The 20298-nt window shown below is 42.8% G+C and overlaps 1 protein-coding gene across 3 annotated transcripts in view; it reads right to left on the bottom strand.

The window, feature by feature from the left end:
* Positions 1–20298, bottom strand: part of KCNK2 (potassium two pore domain channel subfamily K member 2) — a 179805-nt gene that overhangs the window by 115421 nt on the left and 44086 nt on the right. The window contains exon 1 of one of the 3 annotated variants that reach the window (XM_012781755.3): positions 2213–2774. The exons of 1 other annotated variant lie outside the window; for it this stretch is intronic. In XM_012781755.3, the coding sequence (XP_012637209.1) occupies position 2213 (1 nt within the window). In that variant the 5' untranslated portion in view covers positions 2214–2774. One more of the 3 variants, XM_012781752.3, reaches the window with a different exon arrangement.

The raw sequence follows: 20298 nt of genomic DNA on the forward strand, positions 1-20298 counted from the left end.
TAGAGTGGATTTATATGGTTCTCTTACAAATCCCCATACACTCTGAGGTGACTCTAAATCCATTTATTATTTATCCCAGCTGTTCACAAATCTCATTAATGGATTTCCTTTTAGAAAATATAAGAGATATTAGACTTCCACTTCTAAGAGGAAAACAATCCAACTACTACAGAACATTTCATTGGAAAGGCAATATTGAACAAAAGGGGTTAATAGAATAGCCGAAAAATAAGGCATTTAAAAAAAAAAAAACCCAACTCAAATAGAACAATCAACTTAAAGTCTATAATTGCTATGGATTTATGTAAACTTGTCGTCATGTGTACAAGATAGTTTTCATAAAATGATAACTTCATCTAAAACACACTTTTAGGGAAATATATAAGAAATCTGCATGGAATTGCACCCACATACCCTCCAGGCACCTGAAATTACTGGAGGATAAGACGCTAATAAACAGTGTCAATTTTCACACGGCTACCCACCCTGCCCTCTTGCCTAACACTGTCAGTTAAATATAAGCTACCACAGTTTGAATTCATAAAATACATCTTTAGTTGCCCATCAAAAAGAAGCTCTGCAAATAAAGCTATTTGAAGCACTAGACCTAAGTAGTGTTGTAAAATCATGGCAGATGACAGGGGCTCCTCCAACCAGCAAAGCTCAGAATGGTTCTGACTTTGAAGAGATGAAATCAGAGCTGTGATCAGGTTGTTGTACCCATGGCTCCAGGTGGAGACTCCACATACGTACTGTACTGCTCATGACAGCAATTTCCTAAGGTTCAGCCTACTACATACAGGTATGCACACGTTTCTCTCCTCATGCACTCACCTGTTCTGGATAAAGCCACAAACTAGTTGATACCTTTAAAACATGTATAAAGACAAGTCCATTCGAAATTAGCACTGGACATGTCTTTAATGTTTTAATCTTTTAAAAAAAACTTTTTTAATAGAAGTACTGATAGTAGCTAAAATCACTGTCATCTGCAGACTCACCACCACCACCCCCATCTGCTTGGTGAGTCTGAGTGAAAAATAAAAGTCATAATTTAAAATTTAGCCATCTTTGGGATAAAAATTAAAAAAAAAAAAGCACATAGAAGCTCACATTCTCTCTCTAAAGGAAGCTTTCCAAGCCTCTCCTCTCCAGATCTGTGTGCTCTCCCATTTGTGATTTTTCACATCAGTGGTTTCTAGTCTGCACAATCAGAAAACACCAAGACTGTTTACCTTGATGCTACCAGTCCAAAATCCCACCAAGGCATTGTCATTATATGCTTTTTGGGGAAAGGAGACAGACAGGTTTTTTTGTTTATTAATATTATGCATGTGTGTATTAAGCTAATACAATTCCTGAAGGAGTTTAATTCTTTTAGGCTGCTGCCTTGTTTTTTAATTAGCAAGACCATATAGAATGCACATTTGGCAGACAAGAATGGACAGAAACTGATGAAATACTAAAATAATTTTTTGTAAAACAGCTTTCTCTCTTGATCTAACATGGGGAACCTCTGGGTTTCCATCTCCACGCCGCCGTTTGATGCATGATCTCGGGAAAGCAGCTGCCCCTTCCACTGCCCACTCTCAGCCCCATCACCACCCACGCCCCTCCCCCCAGCACGCACGGTCTCCTCTTAATCTCGGTCTCCGGTTCTCACCCAGATATGTCTCCGCTCAGGCCGCGACTGCCCACCGAACAGCAGGAGGAACAAGCTTTTTTCAGCACCACTGCCTGTCCCACCACGCAATGGGCAACAAGTGTGACCAGGGTCACCATGAGTCCTGCCTGTCGGCTACTCCCAAGGGCTGACCCTCCTTCTCCATCGGAAACTCCCCCGAGGTGTTCCAAGCCCATACCCGAGGCAGATGCAGAAACCCCAGGCACGGGTGGGAGAGGGGGGAGAAGCAGCCAGAAGATCAGGGGGTGGGTTTGCCTCCAAACCGAGATTCTGACCCAACACTGGGGACGCGGAGCGAAGGTGGGGAAGGTCCGCCTGCTGCGAGCCGGGCATCCGCAGCCCTCCCCGGCCAGGCTGGGGCCGGAGGGCGCGCGGCCGGAGCGGGTGGGGTCCCGGGGGTCTCACCTCCTGCTCTATAGCCGGGTCTCTCCCGCGAGGCGCTGGGAAGCATGAGGCATGCAGCATTCGCAATGTTTTTTGAAAAAGACGGACTTGAGGCTTTTTTTACAAACACGCCATTGTACTCACTTCTTATTCAGAGACGGGCTGCGCGCTCCGAGCTGCACGGGCAGGCATTTTCCCCGGCTTTGTTTTACAAGGTGGGGAGAGCGGGGCTGGACGCGGGAGGGGGTGGGGGGGAGCGTGAGAAGAAACGAAATCGCGGGAAGGAGGGGACACCGGCGGGCTGGGCAGAGGGCGAGGCCGAGGCCAAGTTGGGCTCAGGAGCCGCCGCCCCCGCGCGCGCCTGCGGCCGGGCCCGGGTCACCCGGAGAGCGCGGGCGACCCGGGTCCCGCGCCCGCCCGCCGCCGCCGCCGCGCGCTCGGCCCCGGGCTCCCAGCTGGCGGGGCCCAGGCTCGGCGCGGCGCGGGGGCGGTGGGTGCAGCCCGAGCCGCCGTGCGCCCCGGCGTCTTTGTGCGCGAGCCTCGCTCGGCCCCTGTTCGCATGTCTTTGTGTGTGTCCCCCGGCCGAGCCCTCCGCGCCCCGCGGCGGGTGCGTGGCACGGTCCCGGCGCCCGCAGCTCCGCCACCCTCCGCTGCTCTCCCTGCCCGACTCGCTCCTCTCGCCCCTCGCCGGCTCCTTTCCCTCCTTTCGGAACTCCCTCCTCCTCCTCGCCTCCTCCCCCTCGCGCTCTCTCCGCCTGGGCTCGCCTCTCCACACCCCCTGCCAGCCTGCCCCTCGCCTGCGTCGCCCCGCCAGGTGCTGGCTTCGCGCGGCTCCGGCGGCCCGCCTCCCCGCCTGGGGACGCAGCCCTCCAGCTCACCTGCTGCCTCTGCCCCTCTCGCCCCTTCCACCAGCCACCCGCCCCTCCGCACTCCGGCTAGCTGGCGCGCACATCACACGGGGCTCCGTCCCCTCTCCTTCCCGCCCAGAGTGCGGGCTGTGGGACCAGGCTCTGGGGCCGCGGGTCTGCGGACCCCTTCAGGTGGGCGTCCTCCTCGCCCTCCTGCACCCCCTACCCAACTCCTCCTCCCCCCGAGTGGTACAGGGAAGTGCCCCCATTGGCGTCCTGAGACTGCTGGAGTTGGGCCGTAATAAGGATGCTGGCTTCTTCCAGTCTACACCTGGGAAAGGGTTAACGAGTCACCAGCAAACCCTACCTCACCTCCAGGGGTGCTGGACCTGGGCAGGGAGCTCTGATCGGCAGAATGTCCCAGACCAAAGGGGATGAGGGATGCGCGTGGAGCCAGGGCGCAGACATCTAAGGATGCAGAGGAGACGGGAGAAAGCCCGGTTAGGTTCTCTGAGGACAAGACCCCTTTGCTGGGGACAGAGGTTGTGCTGAGTGTGGCGGATGGGAGGGAGCAGCGGGGGGGGGGGGGGACCTGACCCCAGCCTGAACTGGGCGCTTCCTGCCCCCGTCCCCAGGCGGACCCCAGTTTGGCGGGTCCTGGACCCCGCCCAGACTCGGGGACCTCGGCGCGAGGACAGCTGAGCTCGCGGTGGCAGCAGGCGAGCGGAACCGAGCCGCCGCCGAGGGGGGGAAGAAAGCGAGGTTACATGTCGTCGTTGTCGCAGGCGAGTCCTCTCGCTGCACACGTGACGGAGCGGACCTTCGGCGGTTTGTAAACTCGCTCTTGCTCCCCGCTTTCTCAGCGGGGGTCCCTTCCTGACCTCCGCCCCCCCCACCTCCTCCGCCCCGTGCCAGAGTTTGTCTCCCATCACTGCTCCTCCTCGGCCAGACTGGAGCGCTTTCCCTGTCACAGGGAGAACTTGCAAGTGAAAGCTAGAGCCATGATTGTAGAAAAGAAACCTTGTAACCCTTAAGCAAGACTGGGACCGTCGATGATAAAAATGGCAAGTTATTATTATTATTATTATTATTTTTAGATTCCGGAATAGATTCTGCACCTCTTTCCCCCCATTAAAAAAAAAATCTTCCTGATGTCTTTCCTGCTGGAATTTAAACACCACGTGTTTCTCGCCTTGTGCTCTCGAAAGGAATATAATTGGATGTCCTTTCTAAAATGCGCATCTGGTGCTCTCGCTCACAGAATTAATCGGTCTCTAGGTCACAGATGATGGGCTTCATGATCCGGCTTCTGTTGTTCACTCCAGGCCTTCCAGGTGCTGTCACCTTCCCTCATCCTCCCGTCGACACTACATGACTCAGGCATGGCATCGGTAAGGTTCTCTAGAGAGACGGAACTCACACACGTGCGTGTGTGCACTAAAGGTGTATGGGTTTGGCTAACACAATGATGGGCGCTGACAGGTCCCTCTGAAATCTGCAGGGCAGCTCTGGCAGACTGGAAACTCAGTGAGAGTTGGTGCTCCACTCTTAAAGCAGAATGTCTTCTTTCCCAGGAAATCTTTTCTTTTTTTTTTCCTTTTTGCTCATAAGTGATTGGATAAGACCCACCTACTTTACCTGCAGTAATCTTTCTCTAAAGTCAACTGACTGCAGATGTTAACCACATCCACACAATGCCTTTACAGCAACACTTCAATTCTAGATCAGTGTTGGATTAAATAACTGGGTAACCAGGCATGGCGGTGCACACCTGTAGTCCCAGCTACTCAGGAGGCTGAGGCAGGAGGATCGCCTGAGCCCAAGAGTTAGAGGTTAAAGTGAGCTATGACTGTGTCACTGTACTCCAGCCTAGGTGACAGAGCGAGACCCTCCCTCTAAAAATAAGTAAATAAATACACGGATATTATAGCCTTGCCAAGTTGACGCATAAACCTAACCACTGCAGATATCATCCTTCCCATCTCCATGGTGTCTAGAAATTTCTCTGGAATCCTGGCTGGTCAGGTGTTTTACCATTTGTTTCCCAGCCCACCTTGTTTTCCTTCTGTCTTTGCACTTGTCATATTATGTTGTGCTTCTTTAAACTAGATCGTAAGCTCAGTGAGGGCATAAATCACGTCTCTCTGTTCACCATAACATCTGCAATTACTAGTGGCTGGTACTAAACAGGTGTTTGATAAACATCTGAGCGAAAGCATTATTGCGAGTATGTACCTGACATTGTCGTTCACCTGACGTCCCTCCAGCTGTTTGGAACCAGGGCACCCTACATATATAGGAAATGAGGTGAAGTCACTCCCTTCAGAATCATTTGCTACCCTATCACATAGACTTTTTATTCTTCAGATGAAATTATCTCAAACTTTTTGGGATATTTTTTTTCTTTTCCCTTTTTGTTCAACAACTTGGATCTTTTCCTTCTTTTTTTTTTTTTCTTGCCCCTTTGAGTTTGCTGCAAATTTAACCACACCTTGCCCAGCTTAAATATGCCTGTATGTTTTCTGATATGCTTGTCCAGTGCTTCCCTTTGTCCAAGCTCACGGGACTCAGGGCTCGCCACCAATCCCAAATGCTGGAGTGTCACATCCCCCCTTTCCCTATCAATACATATGTCCTCCATGTCTTCCTGTGTATTATTCTCACATTAGGCATCACATATGTGTAGGGTGGCTGAGGGGTCAGGGAGAGGTGATGTACCTTACAAAGAGGTTAAAATACAATAAAAAAGGAAAAACTCCAAATTGTTAACATGAGCAGGAATCACTGCAACAAGGCAAAGGCTCAGCCTCACAAATAATTTGAATGAACCAAGAGACCAGCCTGTCCCATCACTGACTCTAGCCCTGCTTGCCATAGCCCACTCCTTAAACATTCCTACCCCTTTAAGAGCCTTCTTGTGCCAAACACATACTTACTCATGGTGTCGGAAGTAAAGGGGGAAAAAAAGGAGGTAGACTAGTTTAAGTATCATTGCAATTGGAGAAACAAGGAAATGGGATGGTTTATCCCATTTGATTTTATGCCTGCATCACTCAACACTTTTTTAAACTTTATTTGAATGGATAGGAAAACCTGAAATATGTAATAAAAAGATTTAGCTAGACTGCCCTCATTCTGGCGCTTTCAGATCTGTTGTTCTGCTCCAGCTGGCAGCATGACATCTACAGGACTTCACTTTTATGTTTATTTTGCTTTTTGACCTTGGCCTATTCAAAATGTCATAGTGAAAATAAAAATTAAAATATGAGCATGCCACTATCTTTTCCCACAATTCCAATCATATGTGAGACTTTCGAGTCCACAAGACTTCAGTGGATATTCTACCTAGACTATTTCTGAGCCATGTGGGGTGGAAGAAGTCACTTTATCTTTCTGACCATCAGTTTTCTAATCTGCAAAACAGGGATAATACACCGAACTCACAAGAGATCGTTGTAAGAATCAAAGAGAGACAATATATATGTGTTTAATATTTTAGGTTCCCAAAAGAATTTTCTTCTCTCCCACGCTTGACCTAAACTCATGAACCAAGGGGGGCTCTTGACCAAGCAGGACCACCAATAAATCCCAACTCAAGAATGGATTTTGCCATTTATTTAATCTTCTGGGTAACACAATTGCACGGGTATAAGGAAGAATAAATCACATTCATCAGATATTTACCGAGTGCTTACTGGGTGCCAAACAGGAGGTCTGTGTGCTATAGCAAGGTCACTGTCTACAGAAACCATATGTGCAGGAAAGGATAGGTGTTAAATAAACATAAGATTAAAATTCTGATAAGCTATAAGGTACTGTGAGAGTGTTTACTGCTGGAAGGTCCAGGAAGCGCTATCTAAAGAAGTAGCATTAAAGTTGGGATCTGGAGATGAGCAAGGTAAGAAAGGGAAAAGCAGAATGAGAGGAAAGGATTTCCCAACAGAGAGAAGAGTTTGTAAGAAGACCATGGTAGGAAGAAACTGGGAGAATTTGGAGAGCTCAAACAGTGGGAATTGATGGTGGACAGTGATCAAGCTCGAGAATGAGGTAGAGACCAGGTCAGGCAGCACCTGGATTTTAATTAATGGGACTTAGGTGAATTTTAATCATGAAAGAAATCTCAGCAGATGCATTTTTTAAAAATCCCTCTGGTTGCTACATGGAGAACTGAGAGGTGGTGAACAAAGAATGTAAGCATGGACACAAGTGAGTTTGGACATTATTGCTTTAGCTCAAGTGAGAGATTCGTGGTGATGTGGACAGGAGTGGAAGGGAGAAGAAGAGAGGTGGTGGTAGATCAGAATGGCTTTGTGACCCCACTGGACGTGGGGAGTAATGGAGAGGATGGGCATTTTTCTAGAAGTTCCAGCTGATTGCAGACCCAGGGAGAGACAGCAGTGTAGGCAGTGCTTGGATGAAATGCCTGTCTGACTCGGTCTCTCCCAGCACGCCCTTCCCTTCTCCCAGCTATTGTGTTTCTTGGGAGACTCATCCCTGATTGTGAATAGAGTGTGTGTCCTGGGGCTCAGCCAATGCCGTCATAATTTATCAGCTCCTCAACTGGTTCAGGCATGGGCCTGTGACACACTCAGACAAAGTGACTTGAGCCAGGGTTTCTGGGAAAAGAGACTGTCACTTTGTATCACTAACCTTGAACCTGAAAGCTTTAGAGGCACCTATGCTAACAAGAGAGGAGAAGTTACCTGAAAATGCCAATACAGAGGAAATAGAATGAAGCTGGCCAGGCCCAGGTGACATTTGATCAATCCCCTATGCCAAAACCACACCTTAAGCCACACGCTTTCTTTTTATAAGCCAGTTTGTGTTGAGATTTCTGACAATAGAAATCAAGATCCCTAATTGAAACATCGCAATGCAAGGAATAGGAGAAAGTAAGACATAATTTAGCTCTGTGGGGGTATCTAAAGTTGACCTCCAATGATCCCTGCCCCTTAGTATTCATGACCTGTGTTTCCCCTCCACTTGAGTGTGGGCTGGATTTACTGACTCACTTCTAGTGAACAGAACACAGCACAAGTGATGGGATGTCCCTTCCAAGATCAGGTTATAAAAAGACTGTGGTTTCTGTTGTGTGCTCTCTCTAGTTTTTTCTCTTGGATCTTTCTCTCTGGGAGAAGCCAGCTTCCCTGGCATAAGTCAAACCCTATTTGAGACACTCACTAGAGTACATTTGAAAGTGGATCTCCTGAGACCTTCTGATACCCAGGTAGGGGAGTCTGGAAGCAGATCCTTCCCCAGCTGAGCCTTGAAGTCACCATAGCCCCAGACAACACCTTAAATGAAGCCTTTTAAGAGACCCCATGGCACAACCACTCCAGTGAGCTGCTCCCAGACTTCTGAGCCACAAAATCTGTGAGATCATAAAGGATTCTTGCTTTCAGCTGCTAAGTTTTGGGGTAATTTGCTTTGCAGCAAGATTGATAACAAATATTACTTTTAAGAGTCAAATTCCAAGCAAGTCTATAAAATGTCAGTCAGACCTGAGCTATACAAATTAAGAAGGCAATTTTTCAAAGGCCCGAATTTATTCATTTTGAAGATTTCATATCCCTAAAATTAGACTGTAACAATCAGAAAGGAGTTGGACATCACTGAAGAATGGAAAAGGGGGCTAAGAGACAGATGTTGGCAGTGGCCATACAAGCATTGTCTACAGCAGTGGGATCTCTTTATTTACAGCACAGCCACATGTTTTATGTTATTCATGATACAATAAAATATATTTATTCATTCATTCAATGAGCATTTATTAAGCACCTATGATGTACCAGAAAGGCATTTTCCAGCACCTGGGGATATGTAGTAGTGAAGAAGATACAGTGAATCCTTGTCATCATGGAGTTATGGAAAGAATGGGCTGGGTGCAGTGGCTCATGCCTGTAATCCTAGCACTCTGGAAAGCTGAGGCAGGTGGATCTTTTGAGCTCAGGAGTTCGAGACCAGCCTGAGCAAGAGCAAGATCCCACCTCTACTAAAAAATAAGAAATTAGCCGGACAACAAATATATATAATATATATATAAATTAGATATAATATATTATATATGTCTATATATAATATATAAATTAGATACAATATATTATATATAATTATATTATATATAATTATACATAATTATTATATATTAATATAATATATTATATCTAATATATATTATATATCTATATCTAATATATATTATATCTAATATATATATTAGCCAGGCATGGTGGCGCATTCCTGTAATCCCAGCTACTTGGGTGGCTGAAGCAGGTGGATCACATGAACCCAGGAGTTTGAGGTTGCTGTGAGCTAGGCTGATGCCACCACACTCTACCCTGAGCAACAGAGTGAGACTCTATCTCAAAAAAAAAAAAAAAAGAAAGAAAGGAAGGAAAGAATGATATTAGTGAAACTGTGTTCATATCTATTCAGTAAAACCCCATTGTTTTACTGAGAGAGTTTCAAATTAAAATACCTCACCCTGAAAAATAAAAAACTTATTTTTACCATAAAACTTTGCAAAATTTATTAAAATTAGCTGGTTCATTTTATAAAAACACAATTCATCTAAAATATAGAACATTTAATATCTTGATTAATGACTTTATATATTTGCTTACTTTAAAACAAATACATACATGCAAAAATATGAAGAATGATAAGTTTTTAAAATATAAGCAACAGTCTCTTTTTTCATAACTAGTTCTCAGTCCAATGTGATTTTCTTTTAGTTTTGGAAATTCGTGTTCATTTTTGCATATAAAGATCAGTGCTTTAATAAGTGTACATACAATGTATTTTAATTATTTAAAATAAGCTAACATTTATATTTAATTTTACCCAACAGGGAATAAGATATTGAATAAGGGCATTGTAAGGGAAAGAAATCCTTTAAAATGGTACTCTGTTATAAAAGAATAAATTCAGAAAACATTAGAATTTACTTGGCTTTCAGAGGGGAAATTCCGTTCCAGGGTTTTCTTTCCCCTTTCAAAGCTGAGTGTCATAGTAAATATCACTAGGAAATGAACACTTAGCATGTCTAGACTTCAACATTTTCTATCTCTGGCATCACAGGTAAATCCCCTGCTGACAATTATTTAATAATTCATTAGATAATTTTTTAAAGTCGGCCAATACTAGGCAAACCAATTATATATCAAATGTGATGCTTTTTTAAAAAATCAGCCATAAATACAGATTGAACTAGAGCACTTTCAGTGTTTCTTGATGGCTTTCATTATCTAATGAATTTTGAGCACATTACGTACTTAATTTAAAACTTATATTTGCTGTGAGCACTTGCCTGTCCAGCATTTGGCCTTCGCCTGAGACCACAAATTCGGATAGCACTGAATATGGCTTAGCGAAGAGCAAACCAATCCAGTTTCCCTTCTAAAATGAATTCACAAGACATAAAGGCAATAAAAAAAAGCCAATAGTGAATGTGAATATTTGAAATCTCCCGAAAACATTTTTAATGTCTTTTATAACCAAAGATGTTGACTTCACCATATATGTAGAATCTAGTTTTCCCTTATACCTTTTTGTGTCTATGATTAAATGAGCCCATATGAGGCTTGCACCAGGCTGCTTGCTCAATTTATGAAAGAATTGAGATTAAAAATCCATGCATTACTCCAGGGCATATTTGTTTTAGGAAAAAAAAAAAAAACAAACTAGAAGACAGTGGCTTTTTGTAGAATTTCAAAATGTGTTAATGTGGTCACGTGACCTCTCCAAATTGTACAAAGTGATCAAAGCAGGACAACTACTACCACCACCCTTGTCACTTCTACCCAGGATCTTTTGCTCATGGTATCTTCTCCACTCATCTCCAGTCCATTTTCCACACTGCAGCCACGTGGAACTTTTACAAATAAAATCTGATTATGTTGAAGCCTTGATTAAAACCAAGCACTAGCTTCCTGTTGCCTTCAGGATAAACAGCACAATGCCAAGGACATCCCAGGGCCCTGAATATCCTTGTCTTGTCAATAATAATGATAACAGCAAAACAGGAATCAGAACATTAGGTAACATGTCCTAAAGGCTAACTACGTCGATGCCTTTCATTTACTATCTCATTTAATCCTCTTAAGACCCATGTGAGGTGAACACTGTTATTATGCACAGAGAAGTTAAGCAACTTCTCTAAAATAACACAGCTATTACAGTAAGTTGATACACCTGCTATATAAAGGGCCCACCTCACCAGGCTCCACAATGTCCTACCTGCTGGATCCCACTTTCTAGAATATTCTTTACTCCTCTTTCTTGCCTTAGAGCCTTCATGCATACCAGTCCTTCCAGCCTAGACTGCACCTGTCTCCCTCATTACTAGAAAATGACTCCCAGCCGGGCGCGGTGGCTCACGCCTGTAATCCTAGCACTCTGGTAGGCTGAGGCGGGTGGATTGCTGGAGGTCAGGAGTTCAAAACCAGCCTGAGCAAGAGCGAGACCCCATCTCTACTATAAATAGAAAGAAATTAATTGGCCAACTAATATATATATAAAAATTAGCCGGGCATGGTGGCGCATGCCTGTAGTCCCAGCTACTCGGGAGGCTGAGGCAGGAGGATCGCTTGAGCCCAGGAGTTTGAGGTTGCTGTGAGCTAGGCTGATGCCACGGCACTCACTCTAGCCTGGGCAACAAGTGAGACTCTGTCTCAAAAAAAAAAGAAAAGAAAAAAGAAAATGACTCCCACTCATCCTTCAGACCTTAGCTCAAACACATCTTCCTCAGAACAGCCCCCTCCAAAGGAGATCAGCCCACCCATCCCAGCATATGCTCTCATGGCACTCTGCACTCTCCCTTCATCACCTTCAATATTATTATTACCCACTCGTTCCAATTGTTATTTAGTAGCTTCCTGTGTTAGTCTCCTAGAGCAGCTATAACAAAGCACCAAAAACTTGGGTGCCTAAAAACAGCAGAAATTTATGGTCTCACTCTTGGAGGCCACAAGTCAGAAATGCAGGTGTTGGCAGGCCCCACTCTCTCTGACAGCCCTAGGGAAGAATCCTCCCTTGCTTCTCTTAGCTTCTGGTGTTTGCTAACCATCCTTAGCATACCTTAAGATCACCTTTGCTTGGTGTATCTTCACATCATTTTTCCCCTGTGTGTCTGTCTCTGTGTCCAAATTCTCCCCCCCCCTCCTTTTTTAAGTACACCAGTCATATTGGATTAGAGCCCAATCAAATGAATTCTTTTTATGTCCTCTGTAAAAGCTCTAGTTCCCAATAAAGTCACATTTTGAGGTATTAGAGTTAAAAGTTCAACATATCTTTTTTATCTGTTGTGTGGGGAGCGCAATTCAGCCCATAATTTTGTCTATATGGCTAAAACAAATTCCAAGAAGAAAGAAACCTTGTCATCGTGTTCCTTGGCACAGTATTTTACACATAAAATCATTTTACACAAAAATCATTATGTATTAAATGAAGGAAAGCCCATCTTTAACAGGTGTTGCTGAAAGAACCCTGCAGTTAATCAGGACTCAGAATCTCACTGTCCACAGCCCCAGGCAGGTAACATGCCCATAGGAAGTGGATCCAGGGAACTGGAAGAGACATTCGAGTCAGCTTTCGCTGAGAGAACAAAATAGAGCCAGTGTGCTAGAGCTTCCAACTTTTGAAGGGAAGCTCGATACCCAAATTGTTTTAGAAGAAGTTTTCTGGTTTTCAAGTGAGGCAACTAATTCAATTTTCAAAACTAAACAATGTTACTGGCAAATAAAATGTGTCTGTAGGCTAAATGTAGTCTTGAGGCCACCTGGTTGCTGCTTCTGTGTTACAGAAACGTGAGATGCCCTGTGTGGTCACATCTACAGTAGAATGCGATGATTCCATTCATTGGTCTGCAGTAAGTGTTAAGACAACAACTCACTTCCGTTGCAGTCATGCCAAGCCAGCACTGGGGAGGAACTCTCCTCGGGTGTTAAATGTAAGGGGTGTCAGGAAACGTAATCAAGATAAATATCCCCTCCCTCTCTCCTTCCCTCCTCTCCCTCTCTCTCTCTCTCTCTCTCTCTCAAAAAAGAGAGATAAATAATATTTTCATACAATACTTTAAAAAATCGACACTAATGTGAAGAACTCTATGAAGAACAAAAGATTGCAATTTTAGACAGACAGGACCTGACCTTGAACTTGCACGAGTCAGCCTTACTTGCCTCACCCTTATATCTGCCTGCCTGCCTGTTTCACTGATACTTAGTCTCCCTGCTAGATCACCATCTATGGGATCTATCTTCCATTGCATCAGTTCCTCCTTCCTGGAAAACCACTCACCCACCAAAATTCGGTGTCTAAATATGCATTGAGCTGCAATTTTGATGAAGGGACTTAGACTTCCTGCAGATTCTCCAGCTCATCTGCCTCCTCTGAAAGAATGAATCATTTCTTCTCCTTTAAAAGGGTGCCACTCACTTCTGATGGAATTGCCTTAATTGCACTTTTCTCCCAGGATTCTGCTTACCACTGGCTTACTTCTGCCATGCTTCTAGACGCTTCAGATGGAGACCTGTTTCCAGCCTTGCAGCAGCCTGCTACCGCAGCCCAACAGATCCAGGTTAGATACCATGGAATGCTCTTACCTTGATTCATCTCCCAGCTTGGAAATCACATCTGTAGTGTTTTTAGGCTTGATATTATAGAGGGCTCTCAGACCTTTCCTAAGCCGCCATTCAAAATACAGACATTCTCATCTATCTATCATCCCTCAAACCCCCACCATGACATAATGTGCATGAATTAGGTAACAAGTGAGGGCAAAATGTTGATTCAGGGTTGTCACAAGCTCCTCTCAGGCCTTGAGAATCACAAGCCATATCAACATCACACCAGAACTAACATAGCCAATTATGCAAATATACTCATGGAGTGTCAAAACACCCATTGGGAAAACAATTGGAACCAGTGTAGAAACTTCAAGACTACAGAATCCTGGCAACCGTAATCTAAATAAGAACAAGATATATGTGTATCTAGCTTGCAGAAGAGGGAGTCAGATTCCAGCCCCTCTGTCTCAGAAAGAAGAGGACTCCACAATTCAGGCAACTGCTTCCTAGAGCAGGAACCTTTCCTTGATGGGGGAGAAATCCTTACCAGGATGCAGTCAACAGAGGGCAGATAAGCGGGAACCAGTGAAGTTAGAAAGGGAGCCAGAAGGGGGTTCACCTAGGCGCTCAGAAACTGACCTGTGTGTCTATCTTCAGTGTTATAGACGTGAGGATGCCACCTTCTTTCCCTGGCACATGCTCAGATTTCCATGACTATGTTTGGACTGTTGCTATCTGAAAATGTCCCTTAAAATGTGTTCACTTTATTTTCCATCTCCTTAGCAATCGTGATTGCTTTTAATGCTTCTAGGTTTGCTTGATCTCCCCCCCCCCATCATTTTTATCAGTGTTGTTTTCTGAACACAGATGAAACTCTTCTTTTCCACAAACAGGGTTCTAGTTAAAGTAAAACTTTTGTAAGCCCAAGTAGCCAGTTGCTAAGAGGACCAAGTATGCAAATAGCATATAAACAACAAGGGCTCTAGGAAGGGAATTTACTATTAAGCAACAGGTGTAATAGGTATTTACTGCTGGGACCGGTCCTTCTCTGCAGATTTATCAGGGCTCTCTCTTATCCCTATCACTGCAATATCACATTATGCTCATTTTAATTAAAACTGAGATGTCAAATATTTACTGTTCTATTTTTAATGATTGCTAAGTGAAAATCTGTTAGCCACCAAGTGTAGCTATTAATAGAATAAATTATCCTTCCCTCCCCCCCCCCATTTTTGTATCTACCCCTACAGTGGAATGCTAAGTTTTGTGGTGGTTTTTCTTTGGATGAAAGTTGGGTGGAAAAAAACTTGTTTAGTGTTTTCCATTGAGATTTTCCCAAGAAGAACAGCCAATAGTGCATCGCTCAGATTCCAAAATGTCTTGCCAGCCTCCTTTGTAATTAACTGTAGGGTTTTGGGTTTTTTTTAATGCCTCAAGTGATGGATGCCATCCATGTCGTTTTCATATGTGGCATTATAATTCTTCATATACTATATCTGCATATTTCTGACAAAGTGGATGTTAACTTCAGATGTCTTCCCTGATAACCTTGACCCCAAATATTAAGTTTGGGGTTAAGTATCCTTTTATTATATTCCCATAACACATAGTGGGCATTCAATAAAACTTGAACCATTGTTATCATTTATATAGGACTATACTAAAAACTCCAGAGAGCAAAGTCATAACATGTAACCAAAATGTTTGTACCCCCATAATATTCTGAAATTTTTAAAAAAGAATAAATATATGAAAACCAAATAGCCCTCTTTGTGAAGAGTTGACTATCTAGCTCAGAAGATAACATTTCTCACATTTCTCACATATCCGTGAGAAAAAAAAATGAAACATAAAGACAGACTTGGAAGGAACTATATAGAAACACCTGCTAAGGTACATAATTTGTATTTAAATCAATTACATGGGAGCATTTACCAGTTGTATTTTGAGGAACTTGCTGTGAGGATACTTTGCAATTAGTTTAAAATATTAGGATGATGGAATTTTCTAAATTTAACAAGTATGATGATTTTTTGCCATTAATTCGACCTAGATTTCCTCATATTTTTCTAGGAAAGATTCATCATAGAGTCAATCATTCTGTTTATTATAGAAACCATCACATGTAACATGATTGTGATGATCACATTTTATCGAGGGTACTTCTTATATCCCTCTTTCCCTCCTGACACTGAGGTCCTTCAGGTAGGGTCCCTGTCACCCTCATGTTTGTGTCCTCAATGACTGACACATGGTAGATTCCCAAACTATTTCAACAACCTCAGACACTTTTTAAAAAATGTGTACAAACTTTGTAATTTTCTGTTGATCCGTAACTATGGTGCATATTTAGGGAGTTCATATGATATTTTGATACACAAATTTTGTAAATTTTTCATTATCAAAAATTTCAAAACTATAGAAAAAGAACTGAAACTAGCATAAGCCTGGATTTTAAGGGTATTAACATTTGCCAGATTTGCTCCTGTTTGAGGAAAATCAGATACAGCCACAGTCCCAATTCAGCCCAGCTCAACCCTGTTCCTTTCTTCTTTCTCCCTTCCCACAACAACCTACTCACTGGAGTTGGTTTTCATCCTTCTTATGAGTGTAAATGTATTTTTCTGATTTATATATGTGGTCACAAAAATATTAACTATTTTAAAATTTCTATAAATTGTATCATACTATATGAATTCTCTTCAACTTGCCTTTTTTCATTGAAACTTTATGTTGTCAAGATCCATTCATGTTGACACATGCAGAGCTTTTTCTGAATGATACATCTTCCCTGATCAGTTTTAGAGTAAAAATATACATTCTTTAAAATCTACTATTTAGCCTGAAGTTATAAAAATACAAGAAGATTCCATGAATATGAGGCAAAGAGAAGGAAGCAAAGAGTTTTTCACACCTTTCCATACTGCCAGACTACCTTTGTCAGCCCTCTCTACTGACAACTGTATCAGAGCAAAAAAACCTGAGTTTACAGCTAGGGATCAGAAATTACAGACAAATCTTGAACCATGCACCCTGGCCCAAAGATCACACCCAAAGCAGCCACCAAATTCACACTCAGTTTTGAGCATTGGCAAGAAAAGGTGATAATTTCTATGTCAAAATTTTTGAAGAGATATCCTCCCTTCCTTTCCTCCCAACTTTTCTTGCAAAAACATATCACTTGTTAATAACCAGGCCAACTTAGTGCATTAGGCTGCTCGTGCAAGATGTCCAAATTTTGCCATCAAATAAAGATGTATGGTGTTTGTAAAAATAAAGCAGTGACTTAGAGAGACTTGCTAGTTAATTAAATGAACATGTTTCTAACATCATGTGCTTAGACAAAGTGCCTTTTGTCATTTGATTCCTGGGCAACTAATTCTCATTTAACATGGAGCTGACATTAAAAAGTCATAATTTACCTCTACTTAGTAGCCAGATGACCGTTGTTAAGGAAAGAACTTTGGTTTTGGGGTCCTGAATGTTCTAATAAATATATTTCACATCTTTCAATTGATGAATTTGATACTTAACTCCAATTCTTACTTTTTATCCCTTTTTTCCTGAAAATCTGGCTAAGGCTAAAGACCAATACAAAGTTTTTTGGAGAAATTTAAAGAGTATGTAAGTTTCTCCACAACTTCTGGTTCATAGGTGTACATATTTACAGATACTTATGCACAAAACCCAAACTTTGAAAATAGACAAATAGAAGACAGCCCCTGGCTTTGTAAGAAGATTTATCTCAGGGCGTCCACAAATTAGGAGCACCCCTAAAAATCTTGTACTACTTTCAAAGTTCAGTTTACAGAAATTTTAAAAAAATACTTGCTTAAAGTATTTAGATAAAGCTGTATGGGTAAGAAAACAAAGCCTTGTATACATAATACCTCATTTCCCAATTCAAACAGTATATTGAAATACCTAAAAGATTGTAAATACTGGATTACCTTTCATTTCTAAAGATTCCACAAATCGAATAACAAACCTAATCTGTTTGACAAGACACAGTTAGTATATAAACACTTCACCATAATACAGTGACATCTCACAAACACAAGAAATAAAGAGAGTAGATGAGGGAAAGGAACTAGGCAGGAAGAGGAAGTTAGACCTGTCATGTTCGAAACTGCAAAGGAATTTAAGTAGCAATAATATAATTACAAGAGTTGGACTCTAGGCTGGACACTTGAATATTAAATGAGTCTGACCTCACTGAAGTTTGGCCTTGATGTTTAAGAAAAACAGGGTAGCATCTTTGTCTCAGCTCTCTGAAGACTGTACTCTTCAGTGGTATCATCCTCTTCCTGCCTTCTCCCCTGATGCAGGTTCAGCTGCACCTGTACCAAGCCATGGTTTTCTGTGCTGGCTGCATCCCTTCACAGAACAGCTCTGTGTCCTAGTAGCGAGCTCCCTAGAAAATACTGAGCAAGCCCAAGCCTGTTGGAATCACCCAGGGAAATAAAAGCAGTTTTCTAGACACTGGATTCTGCAGCCTGCTCGCCAAGAGGATGTAGTCAAACAGTCTGTGTCTAGGGCTTACGCAGTTTCTGAATTTTCCAAACTATGTGAAATCAGTAGATTATTTTCTTTGAATGAACCCATATTTATTTCTCTCTCTCTCTCTCTCTCTCTCTCTCTCTCTCTCTCTCTCTCTCTCTCTCTCTCTCTCTTTCTCTCTCTCTTTTGCCACCCATGAAGCAGTTATCCATAGGTCCAAAATTGTTAAAAAAAAATTGGCATGCTATTGTATCAAGCTATTTCAGATGTTTCAAGTAAATGTGGTGTTTTATCTTGATTGATTCATGTGGGATCTCATTTCTCTAATTCTCTTTGCACCCCCTCCATGTGGATCTACATAGCTTACTTTGATTACAACCAAAAAATGCTAAAAACCTGAATGATAAATAGATAGACAGATAGATAATTTTGTTCCTCGGTCTTGTGACAAACGCACACCTATACACACATCACGTTACTTTTCATACTTTAGAACTCTACTCAAGGGAATTCATCCCAAAACCTTCTCAGACACACTCTTTTTCCCCTTGCCACTCTGGTGACCCTTTACCTCTGACCTTTACCAGCTGCTAATTTGGGTTTTCTTATAAAAATATTGTGAAAGGAGAATTTTTCTGGTGGCTCTGTTTCTTTGCATTCTTTCTCCGTTTCCATTTGATACTTTTTTTTTTTAAATTTGAGCCAGAGTCTCTCTTTGTCGCCCCAGGTAGAGTGCAGTGAGTGCAGTGGTGTCATCATAGCTCACAGCAACCTCAAACTCCTGGGTTCAGGGGATCCCCCTGCCATAGCCTCCCGAGTAGCTGGGACTGCAGGAGCGGCCACCACACCTGGCTAATTTTTCTATTTTCCAGTAGCAACAGGGCTCTTGCTCTTGCTCAGGCTGGTCTCAAACTCCTAACCTGAGGTCATCCTCCTGCCTCGGCCTCCCAGAGAGCTAGGATTACAGGCATGAGCCACTGTGCCTGGCCTCCATTTTATATCTTATCCTTCAGGTTCTAATGCATCCCAGGACCCTCAGTTAAGACATTTCATTAAAGAAAAGAAGGCTCATATACCATGCATTATATATCTCTTCTATTCTCTTCCCAATCAAAAGTGACCTGTTCTGTGGGCTATTCTCTCAAAGGATTCTGGCTGAGAGAAAAGTAGCTACATGATATGTTAATTGATGATGGTTGCTTCTTCCAGATGGCATAGGTGCATTTAAGAGAAGTCTTCTTTACAGAATTTAATGGTGTTAGTATTAACACAGTCAGTCTCTGAAAAGGCAGGGAAAAGTAGCTTTCCTGTACTCATGGTAAGTGGAGTAGAAAATCCCAAATGCAAGCATAGGTGGAGATGGGGACAGGGCCAGGTTGAACAAGATGGACCTGTTACCTCATCATTTGCTCCTGGATTACTGCAGCAGAATCCAGCAGTCTCCGAGTTGGTGGCCCTGTCTCGGCCATATTTATTTCTAATCTTTTCTGCCTGCTATGGTCAGACTGCAGTTCTGACAATAGCCCAACCCTGCCTTCCCACGCCCTTCAGAATAAAATTAAAGCTACTGGACAGAAATAGAAGACTCTTCAACCGCATGTTTCTTCTGCTTCATATTCTGCTTTCCTACTACAATATGCTAGTTCCCAGTTTTATTATTCCTTACTATTCCTCCAGACGGTACAAGTTCTCCCATGCTTCCTTCCTTTAGCATAAATTCTTGCTCCTCGATCCAAATCCACTGGCTAACTTCCACTCAACTGTCAAAGTTCTTTCCAAGATGGGGCAACACCTCTCTTCCATTTATTTTCTCACAGGAACCTTTCTAGGCTCTTCCTTCTTGACCCAAGTTCATCCTTTTTTCATTCTTGTCACAGTCATTGGTGTGTACTCATTCATTTTCTGGTGTGTTCATCCTCCTTTAAAATCAAGGTGCATATTTTTCAATTCTTGTATCCCCAAATTTCTGACCAACACCCGACCCTGAGTTGGTGTTGTAATAAATGTTTGAAGAGTGAATAAATGAGCATGAAATCAGCGAAAGTTGTTTCAAAAATACCAAAAGATTTTAAAAGCAGGTTTTTGATTTAAACGAGACTTCTGCGATCTTATTTGCACAATTGCCTGATTAATTATCTCTTAATAGTGAGGAAATAAACTTGAGCCCACCCCACACCTAATTATCATGAATACCAGTTTAGTGGTTTTATTATCTATTTCAGGCTTAGAGTTCCTGCTTCTAGGTTTGCCCTGCCTTCCCTATAGAGTAGCCCTTTTTGAACCTGATACCATATTCATTTTCCCAGTGTGTCCGCCT

The sequence above is a fragment of the Microcebus murinus genome, chromosome 23, assembly GCF_040939455.1.
Source record: "Microcebus murinus isolate Inina chromosome 23, M.murinus_Inina_mat1.0, whole genome shotgun sequence".
Classification (NCBI taxonomy): domain Eukaryota; kingdom Metazoa; phylum Chordata; class Mammalia; order Primates; family Cheirogaleidae; genus Microcebus; species Microcebus murinus.